This window comes from Panthera tigris, chromosome B2 (assembly GCF_018350195.1).
Source record: "Panthera tigris isolate Pti1 chromosome B2, P.tigris_Pti1_mat1.1, whole genome shotgun sequence".
Taxonomy (NCBI): Eukaryota; Metazoa; Chordata; class Mammalia; order Carnivora; family Felidae; genus Panthera; species Panthera tigris.
In genome coordinates, this window is record NC_056664.1 from 148498766 (window position 1) to 148520812 (window position 22047).

General features: G+C 50.7%; 1 protein-coding gene and 1 long non-coding RNA gene across 2 annotated transcripts in view; one reads left to right on the top strand and one right to left on the bottom strand.

Moving 5' to 3' along the window:
* The window catches only part of RPS6KA2 (ribosomal protein S6 kinase A2), a 348407-nt gene extending 340865 nt beyond the window's left edge, over positions 1-7542 (bottom strand). Inside the window, exons 1-2 of the mRNA XM_042987516.1 lie at positions 7387-7542; positions 3262-3321 (exon numbers count right to left, since the gene is read on the bottom strand). Of these exons, the coding sequence (XP_042843450.1) occupies positions 3262-3321; positions 7387-7449 (123 nt within the window). The 5' untranslated portion in view covers positions 7450-7542. The remainder of the gene's footprint in view (positions 1-3261; positions 3322-7386) is intronic.
* Positions 3444-6280, top strand: LOC122238818. The gene is made up of 2 exons (XR_006218007.1): positions 3444-4798; positions 5873-6280. It is a non-coding gene; the product is annotated as an uncharacterized LOC122238818 (long non-coding RNA).
* Positions 7543-22047: the final 14505 nt, after the last annotated feature.

The window sequence follows — 22047 nt, forward strand, 5'->3', positions numbered from 1 at the left end:
CCGCGGCGTGCACCGAAGTGAAGCATGTCGCCTGTAAACTTGGTAGGTCCTGAATGCCCACCTTTTGCCCGGCTTCGCAACATGTAATGTTCACAAAGGAGACGGGGGACAGGAGCACGCACCTCACACAGCAGGTGCCTCGGACACATCCGTGGGTCATCTCTGCTCTCAGCGTGCCCTCCCAAGACTGTGAGCTGTCGCCTCTGTCCCCAGCCGCTTCCAATAATCCCTTAAAGATACAGCTGAAGAAGTGTTTCCTAACGGGATCTGCCAAGGGTTTTTTTTTCTTTGGAGTTTATTGTTTTTCCCCGATTCTCAAGGGTGCCCACTTCGGAGGTGCCGAGGGAAAGGAGACCAACAGCCACCCTTCTGCACTTCTGACACAAAGTTCCTGCACCAACACCGACTTCGTGGGGAAGGAGCCTCTCTCCCTGCGGTGAGGCTTCAACACCCAGCTTCCGGCACCAACTTCCAGCCCACCTGCAATCTTTATTCTAGACCTTCCTTCAGGTTGGACAGAGCAGGAGATGAAATACAACTGAGCGAGAATCACACACGGAGATATTTGTACATGAGATATCCCAAGCGTGTTCTCTGCTTTCAATGTATCTATACGGAGAATACTCCCACGTAAAGAAGCCGTAGCAGCCAGCATGATCACAAGGTTGGAGGGTCCGGCACGCCTCCAGGGCACACGCACTTGCCTGGTCATCATTCCATGTTCGTTTTGGTTTCAAGTTTATTTACCTTGAGAAAGAGAGTGAGAGAGGAGGAGAGGCAGAGAGAGGGAGCAAGAGAACCCAAGCAAGCTCTGAGCAGTCAGCACAGAGCCCAAGGTGGGGCTTGATCTCATCAACCGTGCAATCATGGCCTGAGCCAAAATCAGCAGTCGGAGACTCAACCGACAGCCACCCAGGCGCCCCTGAGCACCACGTTTTAACCACAGGTCGTCAATAGGTATTCTTGATTGATTGATCGATTGATTGAATGAACTGTTGTTGACTTGATTTTTTTTCCTCAATAAGATTTTCCATCATCATACGCGTCAGGCTGGCCAAAGTGTGAGACTTTTATACTCTAATTCCCATCGTGTGTCTGCACCATCGACCCTTAACAGAGGCTGTGCAGTTACACTAGGAAGGCCAACGCGGACAAGAAAGGAAGTCCTTGCTTGTAACTGAGCATTGGACATCGGCACCCGCCTGCTATGTGGCCGACCCTGCGTGTGGCTCCCAGCACTGGCAGAAGCCTGGGTAAACAGCTCATTGTCCCGAAATTTCTGTCTCCCACAAACAGCACCGATGTACTACGTATCAACATTACGTCCTTCAGAATACTCCTAAAATGCGTTTGGAACTGTCCTCCTTCATTTATTAACAAAGTTAAATTGATTTTCTACCATCAGGAAATGGTAATAACTTGCTGTATCGTACTTTTCCATCAGCAAAAATAACTTGAAAGAGGTTGATTGATTTTACTGCTTTTCTGCATCACGTTATCATGTGCATTTCTATCCAAAATGTTCAGGGTAAGGCAACTGGAGACTAGGAGGTCTTAGGAAACAAATATCGCTAATGATTTAAAAGATTGTCTGTTAACTGCATTGCACATCACACAATCACAGGGTCAGTTCAGCCTACCGAAAGGAACGGTCCGCACACCTGTAGCTCAGTGCCGTAGAGAGCTCCAGAACGTAACTGCTCAGTGCTCGCGTACTACACGAATCTGCCTGCAAGAAACACTTCGAAGGTTCCTGGCCATCAAACTGCCCACAGATGCCCAGCAAAGCATAAATAAAAGTGCAGTCCAGGCACGGCTTGGTTGCTCTGAGACCCTGGGCCTTCGACCTCGTTAATGTGCAAGGAGGGCACTCCTTCCTTATTTGCACCCGTCACAGGGCGGCTATCCGTTCCCCCGGCCACCCTCTCAGGGAAGTCACTGGCTAGAAGTCCAGTGAGCCTTGGACCCCTGCAGAACTGGCAGAAACAGGGCTACACCTCCCGTCCCAGGGAGTGCAAGGGAATGCACACACCAGGCCAAATGTTGTGCTCCAGAATGCTGGAAGCTTCCTGCAAAGCCAGGAAGGGGCAGAGCCGGGCTGCCCACTCCCAGAGCGGGAACAAAAAGCACAGAACTGAAAGGCCGCCAGCTAATGACGAGGCAACTTTGTGCCCTTTGTCTTTATTTAACCAACATATTGTGTCACGTGATCACTCACCAAGCGGCACTTGGGCTTGAAACGCGGGTCGGCGCGCCCACGTTTAGACAGACGCGACACGCGGCTTTCGGCATCGGAGCAAACGATTTTGTGCAGCCGGCAACGTTCACGGATCCACCCCTCCCAGCTACCGCACCTTGCCAGCTATTTTGAAGTCGGCAGAATTGCAAATTCTACAACTTCCATGGTTCCAAGCGGAGCATCGCTGAGCCACTCAGGAAGCTGAGGCTTCTTAATGGCCTTGTCAACTCTCCGCGGCTGCAGCTGCCTGGGAGGGCGCGAGGGCATTTCTTTAGCAGCGACAGACACGCGGCTGCTTACATAGAATTCCTTGCCCTCGGCTTCCGTTCACCTTTGCAGTTCAGCGCTCTGGCACCACAAGGTCCCCTATGACACCCTTGTGGTCTGGGCTCCGTTAAGGTCGAGCGTGGTTTCCCACCGCCCGGGTCAGGCACGTGGCCCCACGCGGCGTGGAAACGAGACTGACACAGTCGGTGACACCTAATGCTCTTTGCCACTCCACGCCCCCCCCCCCCTGCAGGGCATCACCCTCTGCCCAACCCCCACCTCTCCTCCCAGCCTCCCCTCTGAACCCCCCTCGGCTGCTGGCCTACACCACGAGCCACCACCGGCCTGGCTCCGGGGACAGTGGCCACGTCCTCGCTCTGCTGTCCCAAACGCAGCCCCAAACGTTGTCAGAGGCTGCGTTACCCACATGCCTGTCTTTAAATCCATCATGTCCCCTTGGAAAAGTCCATGCCCAACGGCTGGGACCTTTTCCTTGGCTGGTGATTTTTCTTCTCATTCCCTATGTTCTGTGTGTCCCTGTTGAGGGAAATCGACTAGAATACACACACAACCTACACCTGTGCACATAACGTGTTTGTGCAGGTGTATGTGTGCAGACACATATTTCACCACGACAACTGCTCACGGGCTATTAATTTCAAACTTCCATTGCCCCCCCACCCCACCATTCCCTCCCACCCCACCATCCCCCCCCCCCCCAAATAACCAGACTGGAATAAAACGTGTATAGTTACTTCTTCCACGGTATCTTGTACGATGGGCTCCGAGTCCAGGTTAAGATCCTCCTCGGGGGTCTGATAACAAAGACATACACGGAAGAGAGTTAGCGTGACAACATTCTCGAAAACAGCATCACACAGGTCACCGAGACAACGGGCAAACTAGACATTCCGTATCAGTGCAAGAGGACATCTCCACCTGACTCATTGGAACCATCTGAGTAACCAGGCTACTGGGTCAGCCACGCTCACGCCACAGGCGAGAGGAGAAGCGGGTGGTTTACGGAACTCCCTGACCAGCGAGGTGGGGGCCGTGGATTCAGATGGGGCTCAGACACTGACAGAGAGAAGTTGGAAACAGAGGAGTGACAAAGGGAGGGGGTTTGGACCATTCTTGTTCGAATGGAATAAAATCACAGTCTCGGCCGAAGCTCAGAAAATGACTTAAACCAGACAGAGTGAAGTTCCTGGCCCGTAAACACATAAAGCAGAGTGTTTCTGCAGGATGAGGCCTCATCAGGAGGCTCTGGGCCTGAGCCTTGCTTAACGTGGGTCTCAGTTTCCCTACACAGGTCAGGAACATGTCCCGAGGTACCGCCGAGGGATGTGGAGCGTGTCCAGGGAACGAGCACCAGACGCCGCCCGCCCCCAAGCTGGCTGACCCGCCGCACACCCAGCTCGGCGGCTTACCTAGTGGCCATCAGATAACGTCACTGTACGAGCCAGACCAGACCGTGACCTGTCAGGGAGTCCCATATGATCTGCATTGTTCAAAAACAGGGGCTTTTCCTTTAATGCATGATGACGTCCGGGAAAGAAAGGTCACTCTTACTGCTTTGAAAGAACTCCAATAAAGGAACGCCCGGGTCAGCCAGACCCTGGGGGTGGGCTTCTGCCCCCTTCACTCAATCCCATCTCCCGTTTTCTGCCCTGCACGCCCCCCCAGGGCATGCCCTTGGCCACCCTGAACTGCTGAAAGCAGCTACTGGGAGGCCTGCGAAAGCGATTCCCACCACGCTGCTGCTTTTTAAGGCCAGATTCTCCAGGGACTCATGGAGGGCCCGGTTTTTAATTAGCACCCGTCTCCTTGTCAATACACCTCATTAACTGGTAAAACACACGGCCGGAAACACGTGAAAACAACTCACAAAACTGCAAATACTTTCCCTCGACCGCCAGATGAACTTCCCCTGACCTGTGTGCGGGGGCAAGACGTTTGTGTGAAACCCAGTGAAACCCACAGCGTCCCCAGCACAGCCAGCCTCCAGCCCCACCCGGGCCAGGCCCTCGGGCTACAGATGAAAACACCAGGCCGAGGGGAGAGCGGCACCCAAGTCAGAATAAAGCTGGAATCCGGGAGCCACCTCCACCGGGAGACTGGTCATCAGTCACGTTAAATTTGTGTAAAAGCGAATGAATCATGGAGTCACAAGCACCATACCCACAGCGGATCTTCTACGAAGGGCATGGAGCTTTACATGCAAGGATCCGGTAATATTTAGTTTGGAGTTCAGAGGTCACACGTTGTCCATTTGTTCTGCCCATTTTCTTGGTATGTGACTTATTTCAATGTCATACAACATAAAACATGGACAAACTGGGAAGTAAAACCAGCTTCTGATTTCCACGGTGGATAGATTTCACGTGTGTGTGGGGGGGGGGTCCCACGGTGGATAGATTTCACGCACGTGGGGGGTCCCACGGTGGATAGATTTCACATGGGGGGGGGGTCCCACGGTGGATAGATTTCATGTGTGGGGGGAGTGGGGGGGGGGGTCCCACAGTGGATAGATTTCACGTGGGGGGGGTCCCATGGTGGATAGATTTAATGTGTGGGGGGTTCCCACGGTGGATAGCTTTCATGCGTGGGGGGGTCATAGGTTTCCCCAGGACCCAGAGGACCTCAGGACCAATTCTTCTGGTTCAATCTTTCCAGAAAAAGCTCTGATTTTCTGGGTTCCAGAGAAATAGGACTGGATGCTCTATTTTAACAAACATACTGTGTATGGTATAAACCATCCTAAAACATTTACCTGGGAAGCAGGAAGAAAATTTTATCAAATTTTTGTGATTTGCTGCTGCATATACATCAACTCAAAGACTTTTAAATTATCCTCTAAAGGGGGTGGCAAGGCAGTGGTGTCTATGACCTTTTTTTTTAATGTTTTTTTATTTTTGGGAGAGAGAGCTCAAGCAGGGGAGGGGCAGAGAGAGAGGGGGACAGAGGATCCGAAACGGGCCCTGTGCTGACTGCAGCAAGCCCAGCGTGGGGCTGGAACGCGTGAAGGGTGAGATCACCACCTGAGCCAAAGTCGGCACTCAACCAACTGAGCCACCCAGGAGTCCCTATGACGTATTTTTTAAATAACATGAGTATAGGGGCACCTGGGTGGCTCAGTCGGTTAAGCACCCGACTCTCGATTTCATCTCAGGTGGTGATCTCACGGTTCGTGGGTTCAAACACCACATCGGGCTCTGGGCTGACAGTGCGGAGCCTGCTTGGGATTCTCTCTGTCTCTACCCGTCCCCCATCCACGCTGTCTCTGTCTCCCTCCAAATAAATAAATAAGCTGAAAAGAAAATAACACAGGTATATTCATTGCTGGTCCATTTCAATCGATTTCAGAAATAACACCAGCTGCTCCCTGGAGCCCTGGTCACTGGCCGGATGCCCAGTCCGGAGCCTGGCGAGGATGTCTGCCGAGCCCCTCCACTTCCTCACTCCTGCCCTTCCTCGGCCCCCCAAATGTAAGTGAGAGAGAGGCTCTTTCTAAGGCGCGGTCTTCAACGCCAAGAACACCATCACGTGCACACAGAACAGTCAATGACCACAAAGAGCTGTGGGATGTCCTCTCTCGAGGCTTAGCTAGTTGTCACCAGCAGCGACGGCAACGTTGTTCCATCAAAAAAATAGGCTGACCATCTATGCCGTGCCCAACCGTGTCTGTGGAACATCAACAGACTGCAAGCATTACGTTAGCTTGGCTCCCCCAAAAAGCATTAAATACAAAATATTAAATACATTCTCTTCTAACACGGAATCTCTCATTCGGTTTAAAATTACGTGAATGTCTCCACAGAGAGTGCGTAATATCAAAACAAATAACATTTAAGAGAAGAATTTATAGACCTGACGCTGAGATGGGGGATAAGGCAAAAATTAAAGCTTGCATTTTGTAAACATTTAGTAAGTTAGCAATCTGCCACGGGTGAAAGCAATTTGAGTAGCTAGGAGCAGTACAGGTAAGTCTCATTATTCAGTAGGTACGTCTAATAATTCAAAACTTTGAGAAACTTGAGCCTCACAGAAAAATGTACCTTGAGCATCCATAATTCAAATTAAGGAAATCGAATTCCATGGAACAGGCTTCCAGAGAGTTCCACGTCCCTAGGGAAGCCCGTAGTCAAACAGTGGCAGAGGTGCTGCCTCCCAGCCAGCCCTGGGGAGGGGGCCACGGACCCTTTCATTTCATTATCTCTTCTCTTTATTTGTTTTGGTTTTTTTGTTTCTAACTTTATTTTTTATTTGTTAAAATTTACATCCAAATTAGCATATAGTGAACCAAAGATTTCAGGAGTAGATGCCCCAATGCCCCTCCCCGTTTAGCCCATCCCCCCCTCCCACAACCCCTCCAGCAACCCTCAGTTCGTTCTCCAGATTTATGAGTCTCTCTTTCCTCTTTCTTCGAACGCACGGGCTATTAACACTGCATGATCTTCCTGCCTTCTGTTTCTTAAGTCACCACAGTTTGGCTTTCTGGCTCAGCCTAGACTGCAGCAAATGGAATTCTTACAACGTAAAGCCACTTGTTGAAGGAAAACCAAACTGATGCAGATGAGTCGGGAAGCCTGTGAAGACTTCAAGAAGCATCCCGAAGTTTGGTTTAAGGGCGACAATTTTTTTCTTCACCACGTTAGCTCTCACGCGTACATTTGCACCACACTCGGTGCCCCGTGGTGGGGGGGGGGGGCACGTATACACACACACATTTGCAGGACTCTACATCCACAGCTCCACACGCACTCAACACCCAGCCTTCTGTCACCCAATAGTCCCCAGCGAATAAGCATCCCTTCTGTTAAACACGCACTCAGTCCTAAGTGAGGCTTTTTCAGGACTCACCCCTCTCTGGGACTCACCTCGATTTCCATGGGCTCCACCTCGATCTTCTTCCATAGTTCCAGCAACTGTGCGATCGGCATTTCTTACAACTTTCCTTTCCCTCCGATCAAGTACTGACGGTAAGGAAAAAGACCAGCAGAGGCACAGAACAGCGCAGAGAGGCGGGCAGACAGACAGTCGGCGCCCGGGCAGAGGCAGGCACCGTGGGGAGAGGGTCCCGGGGGGGTGGGCAGGGGTCTGCAGTACGGCTGAGCGGTGAGTCTGATGCCCTCCCAGGCCGGGCTCCGCTGCTGGGCTGTGGGGCTCTGTGCTGGGCTGGGCTGGGCTGGGCTGGGCTGGACTGCTCTGTGCTGTGCTGCTCTGGGCTGGGCTGGGCTTCTCTGGGCTGCTCCAGGTGGCGCTGGGCTGCTCTGGGCTGGACTGGGTTGTGCTGAGCTGGGCTGGGCTGGACTGGGGCTGCGCTGGGCTGGGCCGGGCCGGGCCGGGCCGACGACCAGAGCAGACAACCTCGGATCTGCACCAGCAGCCTCAGATCGGTTCCCGGCCTCGCCCCTCCCCCTTGCACCGCCACTCCCTCCTTCCCTGCCCCCACTATTTTACCTTAATTGGCTCTAAATGATGGGTGCAAGTTGGGGCTGAGGATGCCGCTGCCATAGAAACTGCATAGCAACCGGGCGCTGGGAAGAGGGGAGGCGCGGAGGGGGCCCTGCGGCAGGCTCTGCCCTTCTCCCTCCCGGCGCGCCACACACTCGCGCGCGCGCGCGCACACGCACACCCTTACACACACGCACCCCTTCCTTTGCCCGCCACCCCCTAAGCCCCAGGAGGCCCCGTGAGCCGGGCACCAGGCCGCCAGGCAGGAAGCCGGATGCAACGGGCAGCTTCTCCTGCGCGAATATTGAAGAAAATTCTCGCCTCCGGGAACCGCTGCGGACCCGGCGGCCCGAGCAGCGTCCCCTCCCCCCACCCCGCGATACCTCCGGGCCGCCCGCCCTGCCCCCTCCCGAGCGCTGGGACCCCCCCCCCCACGACACACACACACACCCGGGGCGCGGCCCGTGACCGCACAGGGCGCCCCTGCGGGTTCCAGCCACGCGGCGGCCCGGCGGTCCCCGAGCGGACAGGACGGGTGCGGGAGTAAACAGGATCCGTGGGCGTCGGAACGGGGTTTGGGGGCAGGAAGACGAAGTCAGACAGTGTGGTGTCAGTCGTTCACCAAGTTCCAGGAAGAATGTGGCGCGTCGCGCACATGTTCCCGTTTAACTTCCACCTAATGTGGACTTAACCACCCAATTTCACAGATGAGAGCGTCCTGGGGCTCCCAGGGAAGGACTCGCCCCAAGGCCCACCGCCCACTGCGCAGGCCCGGAACTGCGGACGGGGACCCCAGCGTCTAGACAGGGGTCACCGGGGGAACACCTTTCCAGGGGACATTTCCGTCCCCGGCTCCTTCTCCTTCCCTCTCCTTGCTTCTGTCTTACTCCATTTCTGCCCTCGAGTGAAGGGCATTCAGCTCCCAGACCCTGAATGCTCATCTCACCTTTGCTTCCCTCTTTGGGGAAAACAGTGTTAAAGTCTAATGCGACAGAGTGTTGCTTCCGGAGTCGTTGATGTTTGAGAAAAACATCCAAGAAAAAGGCTTACTGCTTCCAAAACTTAGCAATCCCTTTGTCTCTTTCGTCTTGATAAAATCACTAAGAAATCCACTCGATGACAAAACACACACACACACACACCCCACTGAACTAGCCCAAATCCCAGATACTTTGCAATTCAGAGCTAAAAGAATAGAGCCAGAGTCAACGGAAGAGGCTCCATCCTATTCTGTGTTGATTTGTGAGTCACTTTCTCTTTGTACGAAATCAGCCCAGCGAGGATCTTGAGAATTAAGTCCATTCAAAATAAAAATAATAATGTTGTTTGTTTTCAAAGTCGACATTCGCTAGTAGAGTGAAGGGTTCCAGTGGGTTCATCATAATATAAGGTCATTTATAACAGAACATAATATATAAGAGGCTCACAGACTGATAACTGAAATGGTATTTATGTAACAATAGGGAAATGGTTGACCTAAAAAATAGCGCTGACGAGATGTCAAAATCTTTTCATCTGAGGAACTGAAAACATGAAGCCCCTGAAAGCGGTGGGGAGGGAAGTGGAATTGAATTCCTCATTGGGTGTTCCTAAAACTTGTACTTTCCGGAATTTTCCACAGGCCCTTTCATCTGGGGGAAGGACTATGGAGGGAAAGAAGTGAGTTGGGACCAGCCTCTGGCCCCTGTGCTAGAACCTTACCACAATCAGCTGTCACCAAACACAAAAGAGCTATTATTCAAGGCATAGCTTAGGAATTGCTGAAACTAACCTATGCAAATGTGGCACCGATAAAGGGGCTGAACCTCGTTTAGCTGCTTCACAGGAGCCAGGGGCCCTGGAGGGATCCGAGAGTTTACATAATCTGGGAGCTCTGGAATCACTTCTCCGCTCTTAATCGCTCCCTCCTGCAGCACCCAAGATTATTACCGAAAAACGAACAACCACCTCAGTGAATCACCTCGGCACTGGTTTCTCAGCACGTGTCACTTCCCTGGGACTCCGTGCCCAGACACGGCGCCAGGCGCACTGGACAGAGAACAGAGAGGACCGTGAAACAGACTGCGAGACCGAAACGCAGAGTCAGATAGAAAAGACAACTTTAAAAAAAGGGCACCGATCCAGGAAAAGCGTCGGCCGCATCTGGAAGGGCTCGCACTGCAATTAGGAAGCGTGGACGATTAGAGAAGAGAAAGGCAAGTTTTCTGAAGGGAAAGGATGGTTTTATCTAAATGCCTAAAAAGATAAAGCTTCAAATAAAGGACTCAAGAAATCACGAGTGCCAGGGGAAGCGTGTCCAACTAAATCCCAAGAAAACTCGAACAGCTTTCTCAACAGGAACACCACCTCAAAAAGCTGATTTCCAGGAACGCCACCCACAAGCCTCAGTTTCCAAGAAGAGAAGGCAGTTGAAGAGTACTTGCTGAAATGAGTCTTTCGTGAAGCCAACCCCATGGACTAAAAGCAGTATTTCAAGAGACCCTGGCCACGGAATCATCGTGAAATTGTAGCCGGGGCGCAGGGACCCACGAGCACCTGGTCCCAGGGCCCCAAACACACCAGGTTCCCAAAGGCAGAGAAAGGAGTGATGGAGAAACAGGAAAGGGACTGATTTCAGGGAGGCCAGCTCCGGGAAGACGGCGGACTGGCGTCTCAAGGACGGTCTCCAAAGTACCGAAGATACTTGCAGGTGTATGCGAGGAGAACGTGGGGCAGAGGTGGGTCTGTGCAGGTGGGCAGTGAAGGTCAAAGGCAGCTTGTCTCCCAGTGATCCCGGCTGGTCCTGCTGGCTCAGCTCCGTCCTGATGCTCGAAGGGGTAGTTTCGGTTCCACCGGGAGATGCTTTGCCCTCAAGGGCCCTCACCCCAAGCCAAGAGACCAGCTGGAAGGAAGAACCGACAGGGAAGCGTGAGGTCAAAGGGGAGGCAGCCTCAGTCCTCTCTCAACATGAGAGGTGTGGACTGGCACCAAGCTCACTGAAACGTGGCCCCCATGAAAAGTCACTCTCCTGAGTAAATGAAACCAGGAGAACTCCGTGTGTCCACCGCCCTGGAAGGAAGGAGAGGTGGGCGGGAGAGAGCCCATTCAGCCTGTGGGTCTCCGCTACCAAATCCTCCCGAGACCAGAAGTGGGAATCGGGAAATCTGATTCGGGCCCCATTCTGCAACTAAGACCCAACTTGTCTGAAGTTCATCTTCTCATCAGAAATAGTGCGTGTGAATATGGGGCAGGATCCGAGAGGAAGGACCCCGGCTGACTCCGAGGCATCCGGTGCTTGAGGAGATGATAAGGCTTCCGTGCTGTGATGGGCATGTTTAAATGACCCACACGGTTTATGCGAGGCCGTTGCATTTTGCAAGTTGATACATTGGAAGGGTTTGATAAAACGAAGAGAAGTACTAATTTTCCTAGGGGAGTGATCACTGGCCTGGGCGTTTCCAATCTCCAGAATGTCACAAAACCTTTCCAGACCCTCGAAACCAAATTAATTTTAACAAGACGCATGCTATCCGTTGTTAGGGGGCTGTGTTTTCCCCCATTCCCAAGTCCACATGGCATGATCCTAAGCCTAGCGCCTCAGGATGTGACTTTATTTGGCAATCGGGTCTTTGTAGCGTTAACCTTCCAAATAAATCTACCAGTGACTCCGTCAGCCAAAGACGGGTTTACTCGGGAATAAAGGAGAATTGCCACCTGGGACAATGAGCTCTGGCCAAACCCTAGGGGATTCTGGAGGACAAAGGAGAGGCACACTTCTTAGCGGAGGAAAGGAGTAAGTGGGCGGGCTGTCCTAAACTGAAGGTCCACCGGGAGTCGGCAGAAGTGTGGCGGCTTCTCATTGGCTGAGCAGTCGAGGGACGAGGAAGCGGGTGGGGTAATAGTGTCCGCGCGCAAGGTCAAGTCCATGTAGGGTCTGGTCTGCCTCTTCCCGTTGGGTCTACAACTACTAGTTCAAACCGTAGGGCGTGAGAACGCCCCCACCCAACCTCCCCACTCCATTTTAGTGAGGTTCCGGTCAAGTAGTTGTAGTCAGCTAAGGTGAGATCACACTGGAATAGGTGGGTCCTCACCCACGGCAGCTGGTGTCCCTCTGAATGGGGAATGTGGACACAGAGGCACCCACGGGGAACACCGTGGAAGGTGGAGTTCTGCCACCAGCCCGGGAGCCTCCAGCAGCCGGGAGGACGGCCCGGATCTGCCTGCTCCTTCAGAGGGAGCACGGCCCTGCCGATGCCCGGATCCCGGGCTCGCAGCTTCCAGAACCACAAGGCAGCGAGTTTCTCTCGGGGAGGCCACGCCGTCTGTGGTCCTCTGTCATGGAGGCCCAAGCAAACACACACCGGAGAATGAGGAGAGACTGTACTTATTCAGAAAGCACGGTGCATGCCACAGGAACCAGAGGCCCAAAGAAAACTGCTGCTTAGAGACCCCAGTCTGCATCTTCCTTCCATGGGGACTGGCCAGGGTACAGGGGACGTCGCTTTAGTTGGCGGCTAACAGGCTTCCAGAAGCCACTTTACATACTAACATGCTGCAGCCCGTCCAGAAAGACACAAAAGGTCGTTGGAATCCAAATCAGCCCCTTTGGCGGGAAATACCCCAGGCCCCATCTCCAACACAACAGAGTCGTGACTCACTGAGCCATAACAGCAGCTTTTTTCCAAAAGAAATCATTCACAAGGAAGAAAAAAAAGGCCGAGAACAGAGTAAACCGCGTCTCTTCACCATGAAAAGTAAATTATAAGCTAGGAGAACATTTTTAAAGACGGAGCTATTGTCTGCAGTCCTGCAGCTAATTTTTCATCTCACGGGTGAGGAAGGTCGATGTGACCGAGCCCTGTGATGTCTCGGCCGCCACCAGCTGGGCCCCAGGTCTCCCTGCGCGTCCCGAAGGTGTCTCCCGCAGGGACGCACGCGGCCCTGACAAATACCTACCGATCACGTGAACCTCACACCTGAGATAAGAAAGAACACACACACACACACACACACACACACAATATGGAAGGAAGTAAAAATGATAACACATCTACATTTACCTTTGCAGCTCCCTCATCGTATTTGCCCACCTATAACACTTCCCAGAAGTTAGCACAATCTTGTTTAAAAAAAAAAAAAAAAAGCCTGCATGGTGTTTAGCGGCTTATAAGCGGGGAGGCTTATAACTCGCTGGTCCTGCGGGGAGATCGTGAGACAAATGCTGAACCCCTCTGATTCAGCGAATCAGAATGTATTTATTTAAATTAAATACATTTGGCTTCAAGCCAAACCTATTTGCTCCAAAATTTATCTCAGATCTCACGAGGCCAATCATATAGCCCCTCAACTAACACACACGAACAAAACGCGGTCTGGAAGATGCTGCCTTTGCCATTTTCTCAAAGCCATACCTCATCTGAGAGACACTGGCTGGGGCACCCCGGGGCCCCTCTGTTAGCACTCAGGTGAGCAGGGGTGCCTGCGTGGCTCAGTGGGTGAAGCATCCCACTGTTGATTTCGGCTCAGGTCATGGTGTCACTGTTCCTGAGATCAGAAACTTGGGGCACCTGGGTGGCTCAGTTGTTTGAGCGTCCGACTTCGGCTCAGGTCACGATCTCTCGGTATGTAAGTTCGGGCCCTGTGTTGGGCTCTGTGCTGACAGCTCAGAGCCTGGAGCCTGTTTCGGATTCTGTGTCTCCCTATCTGCCCCTCCCCCGCTCTCACTCTGCGTGCGTGTGTGTGTGTGTGTGTCTCAAAAATAAATAAACATTAAAAAACATTTTTTAAAGATAAACCTTATCTTGTTAGGAAAATGTAAGAACAGAATGGTTGAGCTCATCTTGACACGTAGTCTTGAGAAAACAAATAGTATTTTCATGAAGTGCTTGACTCAAGGAATGATTAAGACAGTAAAAATGACAGGCTTACCCATTTCTATATGGATGTTTGAGATATGAGCAGAATTATACAGAGCAAAGGCATGGAAAGATACCCCTTAGGGTACTAGACCAATGAAACTAACAGCCTGCTGCTAACCAAACAAACCTGTGTCCTCTCACTTGCCCTGGTTGATCTGGAAGAGTGCATTAACATTCCTTTTATGCAAAGGTGAACTGGGATCCACGCACAGCGTCCGCTCGCCCCAGAAACCCGCACGGCTAGGTAGCGGGCAGAACCAGGGTGACCCCTTTCGAGGCTGAGATTGTCAGGGAGCTTGGAAGACCCCGAGAAAGCACCAGCTGGAAGACGGGCTTGGCCAGAAGCCACACTAGTCAGGAGCCAAATGACAGTCCCCGCTTCACTGTGCGGTCACTGTCACCCCTGTGCGAGCAGTGGGAGTGTTTCCTAACAGAAAGCAAAGCGCGGACACAGTCCTGGAAGAGAAGTCACATCGCGTTCACCAGAACACCCGACGGAGACCTGAAGGAGCTCAGAGCTCAATAAATGATAATCAGTTAGTTGCTAAGGGAATTTTACAAGGCGTCCACAAAACACGTTGATTTGGGAAGAGGGAATGTTACAGAATTGTCGAGTGGTCTTTCTCCCCTCTGACTTGATTCTTGTTTTTTTTTTTAATTTTATTTTTTATTTTTTACAATGTACATCCAAATTAGTTAGCATCTAGTGCAAGGATGATTTCAGGAGTAGATTCCTTAGTGCCCCTCCCCCATTTAGCCCATCCCCCCTCCCACCCATAACCCCCTCAGTTTGTTCTCCATATTCATGAGTCTCTTCTGTTTTGTCCCCCTCCTTGTTTTTATATTATTTTTGTTTCCCTTCCCTTATGTTCATCTGCTTTGTCTCTTAAAGTCCTCCTATGAGTGAAGTCATATGATTCTTGTCTTTCTCTGACTAATTTCACTTAGCATAATACCCTCGGGTTCCATCCACGTTGTTGCCAAAGGCAAGATTTCATTCTTTTTGATTGCCGAATAATACGCCATTGTGTATATAAACCACGTCTTCTCTATCCATTCATCCATCGATGGACATTGGGGCTCTTTCCAGACTTTGGCTGTTGTCGATAGTGCTGCTATAATCATGGGGGTGCATGTGTCCCTTCAAAACGCATACCTGTATCCCGTGGACAAATGCCTAGTAGTGCAATTGCTGGGTCGTAGGGTGGTTCTATTTTTAGTTTTTTTGAGGAACCTCCAGACTGTTCTCCAGAGTGGCTGCACCAGCTTGCATTCCCGTTGACTTGATTCTTTAACCATCCAAGTAAAACAGCTTGCCAGCAGGTGACTCCTTTGTCCTTCGCTCCACAGGGGCAGGACGTCTTATCCTGGACGTCTCTGCAGTCAAGCAAAGTGCTTGGTTCACAGTTAGTCTACGGTCCAGTCTTTGCTAAACGGAGGGATATTTGAGGCTTCAGAGGGGTAGGAGTGGCAGAGGGAGACAAAAAATCGTGTGCAGGACCAACGAGACCTGTGCATTGATCTGAGCGCTTTGATTATGGACTTTGCCAAAGTGATATGAGCAGAAGAGTGAGGGGGTTTTGCCCTACTTTTGAGTGTAAAATCTATAAGATCAATACTGACCGTATTAATACAAATCCTGTTAAAGAATCATCATGGCAGGGCATTAAAAAAAAAAAAAAAGCAAATGCCCCTTTGGTATTACTGGGCTAGTTTTTTAAGAATAATTTATCCTGGGGTGACTGGGTGGCTCAGTCGGTTAAGCGCCCGACTTCAGCTCAGGTCATGATCTCACAGTCTGTGAGTTCGAGCCCCGCGTCGGGCTCTGTGCTGACAACTCAGAGCCTGGAGCCTGCTTCAGATTCTGTGTCTCCCTCTCTCTCTGCCCCTCCCCTGTTCATGCTCTGTCTCTCTCTGTCTCAAAAATAAATAAAAACAATTAAAAAAAAAAGAATAATTTATCCTACCTTTGAATCCTCAGACTAATTTTGGATGAAGCTGTGTGCACTTCTTGTAAGGGTAAAAAGTCTTGGGAAAAGTCCATTCTGTTCCTCCCCCAAGTCTCCAGGGGACCCCTCCTTTTTTAGAGCTCCTGGGCCCAATCCCCTCCCCACCCCCACCTCCCACACAACACCCACACAACACCCAGCAGCTCTCAGACAGCAGCAGGCTGTCGGAGATTTCAAGCCAGTTCCGGCACAGTCTGCCCAGAGACAGCATCAGACCCCATAGGTGATGGCTCAGTCCCGCAAGACCGCCCCTGTCCCCACCGCAGACTTAGGTCACCAGGCGCCAGGCACAGGCTGTTTCCTGGGCTTCTGACCCACAGGACACAGATCGGAGGTTCGAGAGGCCATGGACTCGCTAGAGTGGCTCGCAGAACTCAGGGGAACTCGGGTTTGCCAGCTTATCTTACAGGATGTGGCACAGGATACAAAGCAGCCGCCAGATGAAGAGATGTGTGGGGTGAGGTCCTGCACTAAGGAGCTTCTACCCTCCTGGAGCTGGAGGTCTGGCTCAGGGGCATGTGGAAGGATGCTGGTAAGCGGGGGAGCTCTCCGGAAAAAATGCCCAAACACCCGATCTCGTGAGTTTTTACAGCAGACTCGTCACACCCACCCACCCTCTGCCACGATTGACCAAGCTGTTGGCCATTGGCTGACTCACCCTCCAGCTCCTCTCCCCTCTCAGGAGCGGGGTCGGGGGTTAGGGCTTGAGGTGGGAAGGACCGGTGCCACCCTCCCATCACATGACTACTATTACATGTGGAACAGTGAGAGGCTGAATAAAAGAAAATGACTTTGTGCTGTTCTTTCCAGTTATTCTAGTTGGTCCCCAGAAGGCAGCATCCACAATGTGGTTAAAATTGATGGTTATTGAAATCCGCATCCCCTCTCCTTGTAGGCCTGCCCCTACCCTAACCCTAACCCTAACCGTGACCCTAACCCTAACCGTAACCCTAACCCCGCAAACTGACCCTCCAGAGCCCTGAGCGCTGGGACAACAATCCCCCATTTCTGCCAACGATTTCGTTTCGTTACGCGTCTTCCCAGACCCGGATTCCTTCCCTACAGAAACACTGAAGTCTTAGCTATTTCAAAGAAGCCAGATCGCCCTTCTGATGTGTTTATCTCATCCAGCTTTTCTGTTAGAGGGCTTGATTTTCTTTAAAAACAGCCTTTGGTCTCCTGTTTCTCAAGTCTGTTTTCTTCCCCGCAGCTGATTACCGCAGTCTTCTAGATGGCACTTCCGTCAGCAGAGAGAGCTCGCCTGGACTTTTTCTTCTCCGGTAAAAATAGATGTTTTCTGATTGGAGCTCGTGGCGTTTCCTCTGCATTGCCACGTGCCGGGCCCTCATGCATATAAATCTTGGCTCTCTCTTAGGAACATTCTCTAAATGAACTCCTGAAAAGCCAGGAGAGAGGGCAGACCATCCATTTCTCGTGACCTCTAGATCCTGTGTCGCTGATGATCTGGCGGGCCGTCTGGGGACGGAGGAGTAAGACACGATACAGGTCAGCAAGCCTTCCTCTGGGAAGCGGGGCGGGCGAGGGACTCGAGATGTAGGCTGGAGTCTGGCCAGGACGTCTCCACCGAGGCCGGCGTGACCCGTGTGAACACGGGGCTCGGGTGCCTGGCCTCTGTCTGTGTCTGCCTCCTCGACCACCGCAAAGTCACCAGGCCCGAGGGACCGCTCTGGTGATTCCAAGAGGAGCCACGCTCACCAGAAACCGCAGAGCCTTCCCTCCCTTGGGGGGGGGCAGGGGGGAACGGGGGGACGCGTGGGGAGGACACTTTCCCTGCACAGGGGCTGAGCCTGTGTGTGGCCACCAGAATGCCGGTGCCCCCAAGGAACAGGCTGGGACTGCAGCCGCTTTCCGTCAGCCCGTCCGCCCACCTGAATGTTTCGCACCTGTTAGATGCCCTCAGTAACCAAGGAGGGTGGGTGGGCAGAGCGGCTTCGAGCAGGAGTCAGGACAGGCCTTGCTCATCATCACGACAGAAGGAGGATTGACGCAAGGAAGTCTCTGGGCCCCTCTAGTACTTAACGTGTGAACACTGTTTATGTGCACAGGTGCCTCTCCGCGTGGCCTGGGTATAACCATCTGCACAGATAGACAAATTCCCTGTCCAGGGCACATCGGGGCGGGAGGGGACCGACAGGAAACACGTAAATCGGTACCGTGTCATACGTCGCGTGACGATCGGGAAGGGGGACAGGGCCCGCGGGAAGAAAAGTCGTGTGAAGTCTCCTCGGAGGGGGTGAGAGAGCTGCGTGTCGTGGCCTTCTGGGTGGGGCGATGCGGGCAGATAGCAGGTGCAGACGCCTGAAGGTGTAACGGGGCACACGCTTGGGCGCGTCTAGGGCAGGTACTGGGAGTGCACTCGGGTGCATACTCAGGCGTGTACTGGGCATATATACAGGCAGGCGTGTGTGGACTAGTAGAAGAAACATAAAAGAGGCAGTGTGGCTCGTGTAGAGCAAACAGGAGTGAAAATAGGAAGCGTTAAGGAAGAAATTCTTACAGAGAACAGACCGTCGGACCCACCTTTTAAAACACAGCCTGGTAAAAATGTTTTCCAGCATTGTTACATCCTCAAAATCATTTTATTTTATTTTTTTAATTTTTTTTAACGTTTATTTATTTTTGAGACAGAGAGAGACAGAGCATGAACGGGGGAGGGGCAGAGAGAGAGGGAGACACAGAATCTGAAACAGGCTCCAGGCTCTGAGCCATCAGCCCAGAGCCCGACGCGGGGCTCGAACTCACGGACCTTGAGATCATGACCTGAGCCGAAGTCGGACGCTTAACCGATTGAGCCACCCAGGCGCCCCCTCAAAATCATTTTAAATTCCTATGGAACATTCCACTCCGTTGACCTACCTTGATCTTTCCCTACAAATGAGTGTTTTTGCTTCAGTGAACATCCCTGTGCATAGAGCTTTTGCACCGTGGACAGGAACATTGTTACTGTGTGTGCCTTTACAATACTACAATAAAGGGGCGCCTGGGTGGCTCCTAAGTGTCCGACTTCAGCTCAGGTCATGATCTCACGGTCCGTGAGTTCTAGCCCTGCATCAGGCTCTGGGCTGACAGCTCAGAGCCTGGAGCCTGCTTTGGATTCTGTGTCTCCCTCTCTCTCTGACCCTCCCCCGTTCATGCTCTGTCTCTCTCTGTCTCAAAGATAAATAAACGTTAAAAAAAAAAAAAAAGTTTAAAATAAAAAAAAATACTACAATAAAATAATTTTTAATACGAAGTTCATCTTACAAAGAGGAAAAGTGAGCTTTGCTTACTGGGCAATTTTAGAAGCGGCCCGAAAGATCGTTGTGACTCAAACGTACTTTCCGTGTTGAGCTATTTTCATGAAAGTGGATATAAAAGCTGTAAAAGGACTGACTTATTGACATGAGTAGACTAAACAATATGCTACGTTCCTGGCTAGGAAACCTGAAAGGTGCAAGCATATATATTCCACAAAATTGACTTTAATGTTCCCGTTGACGACCACCAAAACCCAATTGTGATTTAGAACTTAAGAAAATAAGCAAGAGTTTAAAACTAACCGAAGAAAGAACCAAAAGGATAACAGGAACAATCCTTGCTCTATCAGACGTAACACACACGTGAAAGGCACGTTGTGCAAAGAGCAGCACAAAATACACACATACGTGAGTGGGAGGGAGTCGTCCAATGAGTGACTGCAGAAAATGCACACGGGCTTAAGGTACAATAGAAAAGAACTGCTCTCGGGAGGATTTGGTAGTGGAGACCCATGAGGTGAATGGGCTCTCCCCCGCCCCCCCTTCCTTCCTTCCAGGGCAACGGACACACCACACCGAATGTGTCCTGTTTTCCTGCCTGTTCTTCCCTGCAGCTGGTCTCTTAGCTCAGGGTGAGGGCCCTGAGGGCAAAGCATCTCCTGATGGAACCTAAGCTTTGAAATGGGAGCTACGATTATTGATACTAGACTTTCTTTTCGGGGCAGTGGCGGGGGGGGGGGGGGGGCTAGATTTCTTAAAATGAATTAATTTATTTTTTTTTTTCATTTTTTTTTCAACGTTTTTTTTTTTATTTATTTTTGGGACAGAGAGAGACAGAGCATGAACGGGGGAGGGGCAGAGAGAGAGGGAGACACAGAATCGGAAACAGGCTCCAGGCTCCGAGCCATCAGCCCAGAGCCTGACGCGGGGCTCGAACTCACGGACCGCGAGATCGTGACCTGGCTGAAGTCGGACGCTTAACCGACTGCGCCACCCAGGCGCCCGATTTATTTTTTAATTTATGTTCAAGTTAGTTAGCATATAGTGCAACAATGATTTCAGGAGTAGATTCCATAAGCCCCTTACCCATTTAGCCCATCCCCCCTCCCATAAACCCTCCCATAACCCCCTCAATTTGTTCTCCATATTTAAGAGTCTCTTATGTTTTATCCCCTTCCCTGTTTTTATATTATTTTTGCTTCCCTTCCCTTACGTTCATCTGTTTTGTCTCTTAAAGTCCTCATAGGAATGAGGTCATACAATATTTGTCTTTCTCTGACTTACTAATTTCACTTAAAATACCCTCTAGTTCCATCCATGAAGCTGCAAATGGCAAGATTTCATTCTTTTTGATTGCTGAGTAATACTCCATTGTATATATATACCACACCTTCTTTATCCATTCATCCATCGATGGGCATTTGGCTATTGTCGATAGTGCTGCTATAAACATGGGGGTGCATGTGTCCCTTCGAACAGCACACCTGTATCCCTTGGATAAATGGCTAGTAGGGCAATTGCTGGGTCATAGGTAGTTCTATTTTTAGTTTTTTGAGGAACCTCCATACTGTTTTCCAGAGCGGCTGCACCAGCTTGCATTCCCACCAACAGTGCAAAAGAGATCCTCTCTCTCCGCATCCTTATCAACATCTGTTATTTCCTGAGCTGTTAATATTAGCCATTCTGACAGATGTCAGGTGGTATCTCATTGTGGTTTTGATTTGTATTTCCCTGATGATGAGTGATGTTGAGCCTTTTTTCATGTGTCGGTTGGCCATCTGGATGTCTTCTTTGGAGAAGTGTCTATTCATGTCTTTTGCCCATTTCTTCACTGGATTATTTGATTTTTGGGTGTAGAGTTTGGTAAGTTCTTTATAGATTTTGGATACTAACCCTTTATCTGATATGTCGTTTGCAAATATCTTCTCCCATTCCGTCGGTTGCCTTTTAGTTTTGCTGATTGTTTCCTTCGCTGTACAGAAGCTTTTTATTTTGGTAAGGTCTCAGTAGTTCATTTTTGCTTTTGTTTCCCTTGCCTCCGGAGACGTGTTGAGTAAGAAGTTGTTGTGGCCAAGATCAAAGAGGTTTTTGCCCGCTTTCTCCTGGAGGATTTTGATGGCTTCCTGTCTTACATTGAGGTCTTTCATCTATTTTGAGGTTACTTTTGTGTCTGGTGTGAGAAAGTGGTCCGGGTTCATTCTTCTGCATGTCGCTGTCCAGTTTTCCCAGCACCACTTGCTGAAGAGACTGTCTTTATTCCATTGGATATTCTTTCCTGCTTTGTCAAAGATTAGTTGGCCATACGTTTGTGGGTCCATTTCTGGGTCCTCTATTCTGTTCCATTGATCTGAGTATCTGTTTTTGTGCCAGTACCGTATTGTTTTGATGATGACAACTTTGTAATACATCTTCAAGTCCGGAATTGTGATGTTTCCAGCTTTGGTTCTTTTTCAAGATTGCTTTGTTGAGGGTCTTTTCCGGTTCCATACAAATCTTAGGATTGCTTGCTCTAGCTCTGTGAAGAATGCTGGTGTTATTTTGACAGGGATTGCTGTTTGGGGAATAACTTTTTAAGCATAAAAAATGGAATACAGCAGGGGCGCCTGGCTGGCTCAGTCAGAAGGGTACCGAACTCTTGATCTTGAGGTTAATTGTAAGTTGAAGCCCAACGTTGGGTGTAGAGATTACTTGAAAATAAAATCTTTTAAAAATGGAATAAATCACAAAAGAGTAGATTAATAGACTTGTCTACATAAAAGTTAAAGACTATACTGAGTGGACCGTAAAGGTTTGCAATAATCCCTCTTATATAACTCATGTTATTGTAAGATTTGAACTGCACGGATAAATCCAAATCTTCATTAACGTGAACATAGTTATGAAATCTTCCCTTTCCTTTTTGCCTAGGAATAAAAACTTCT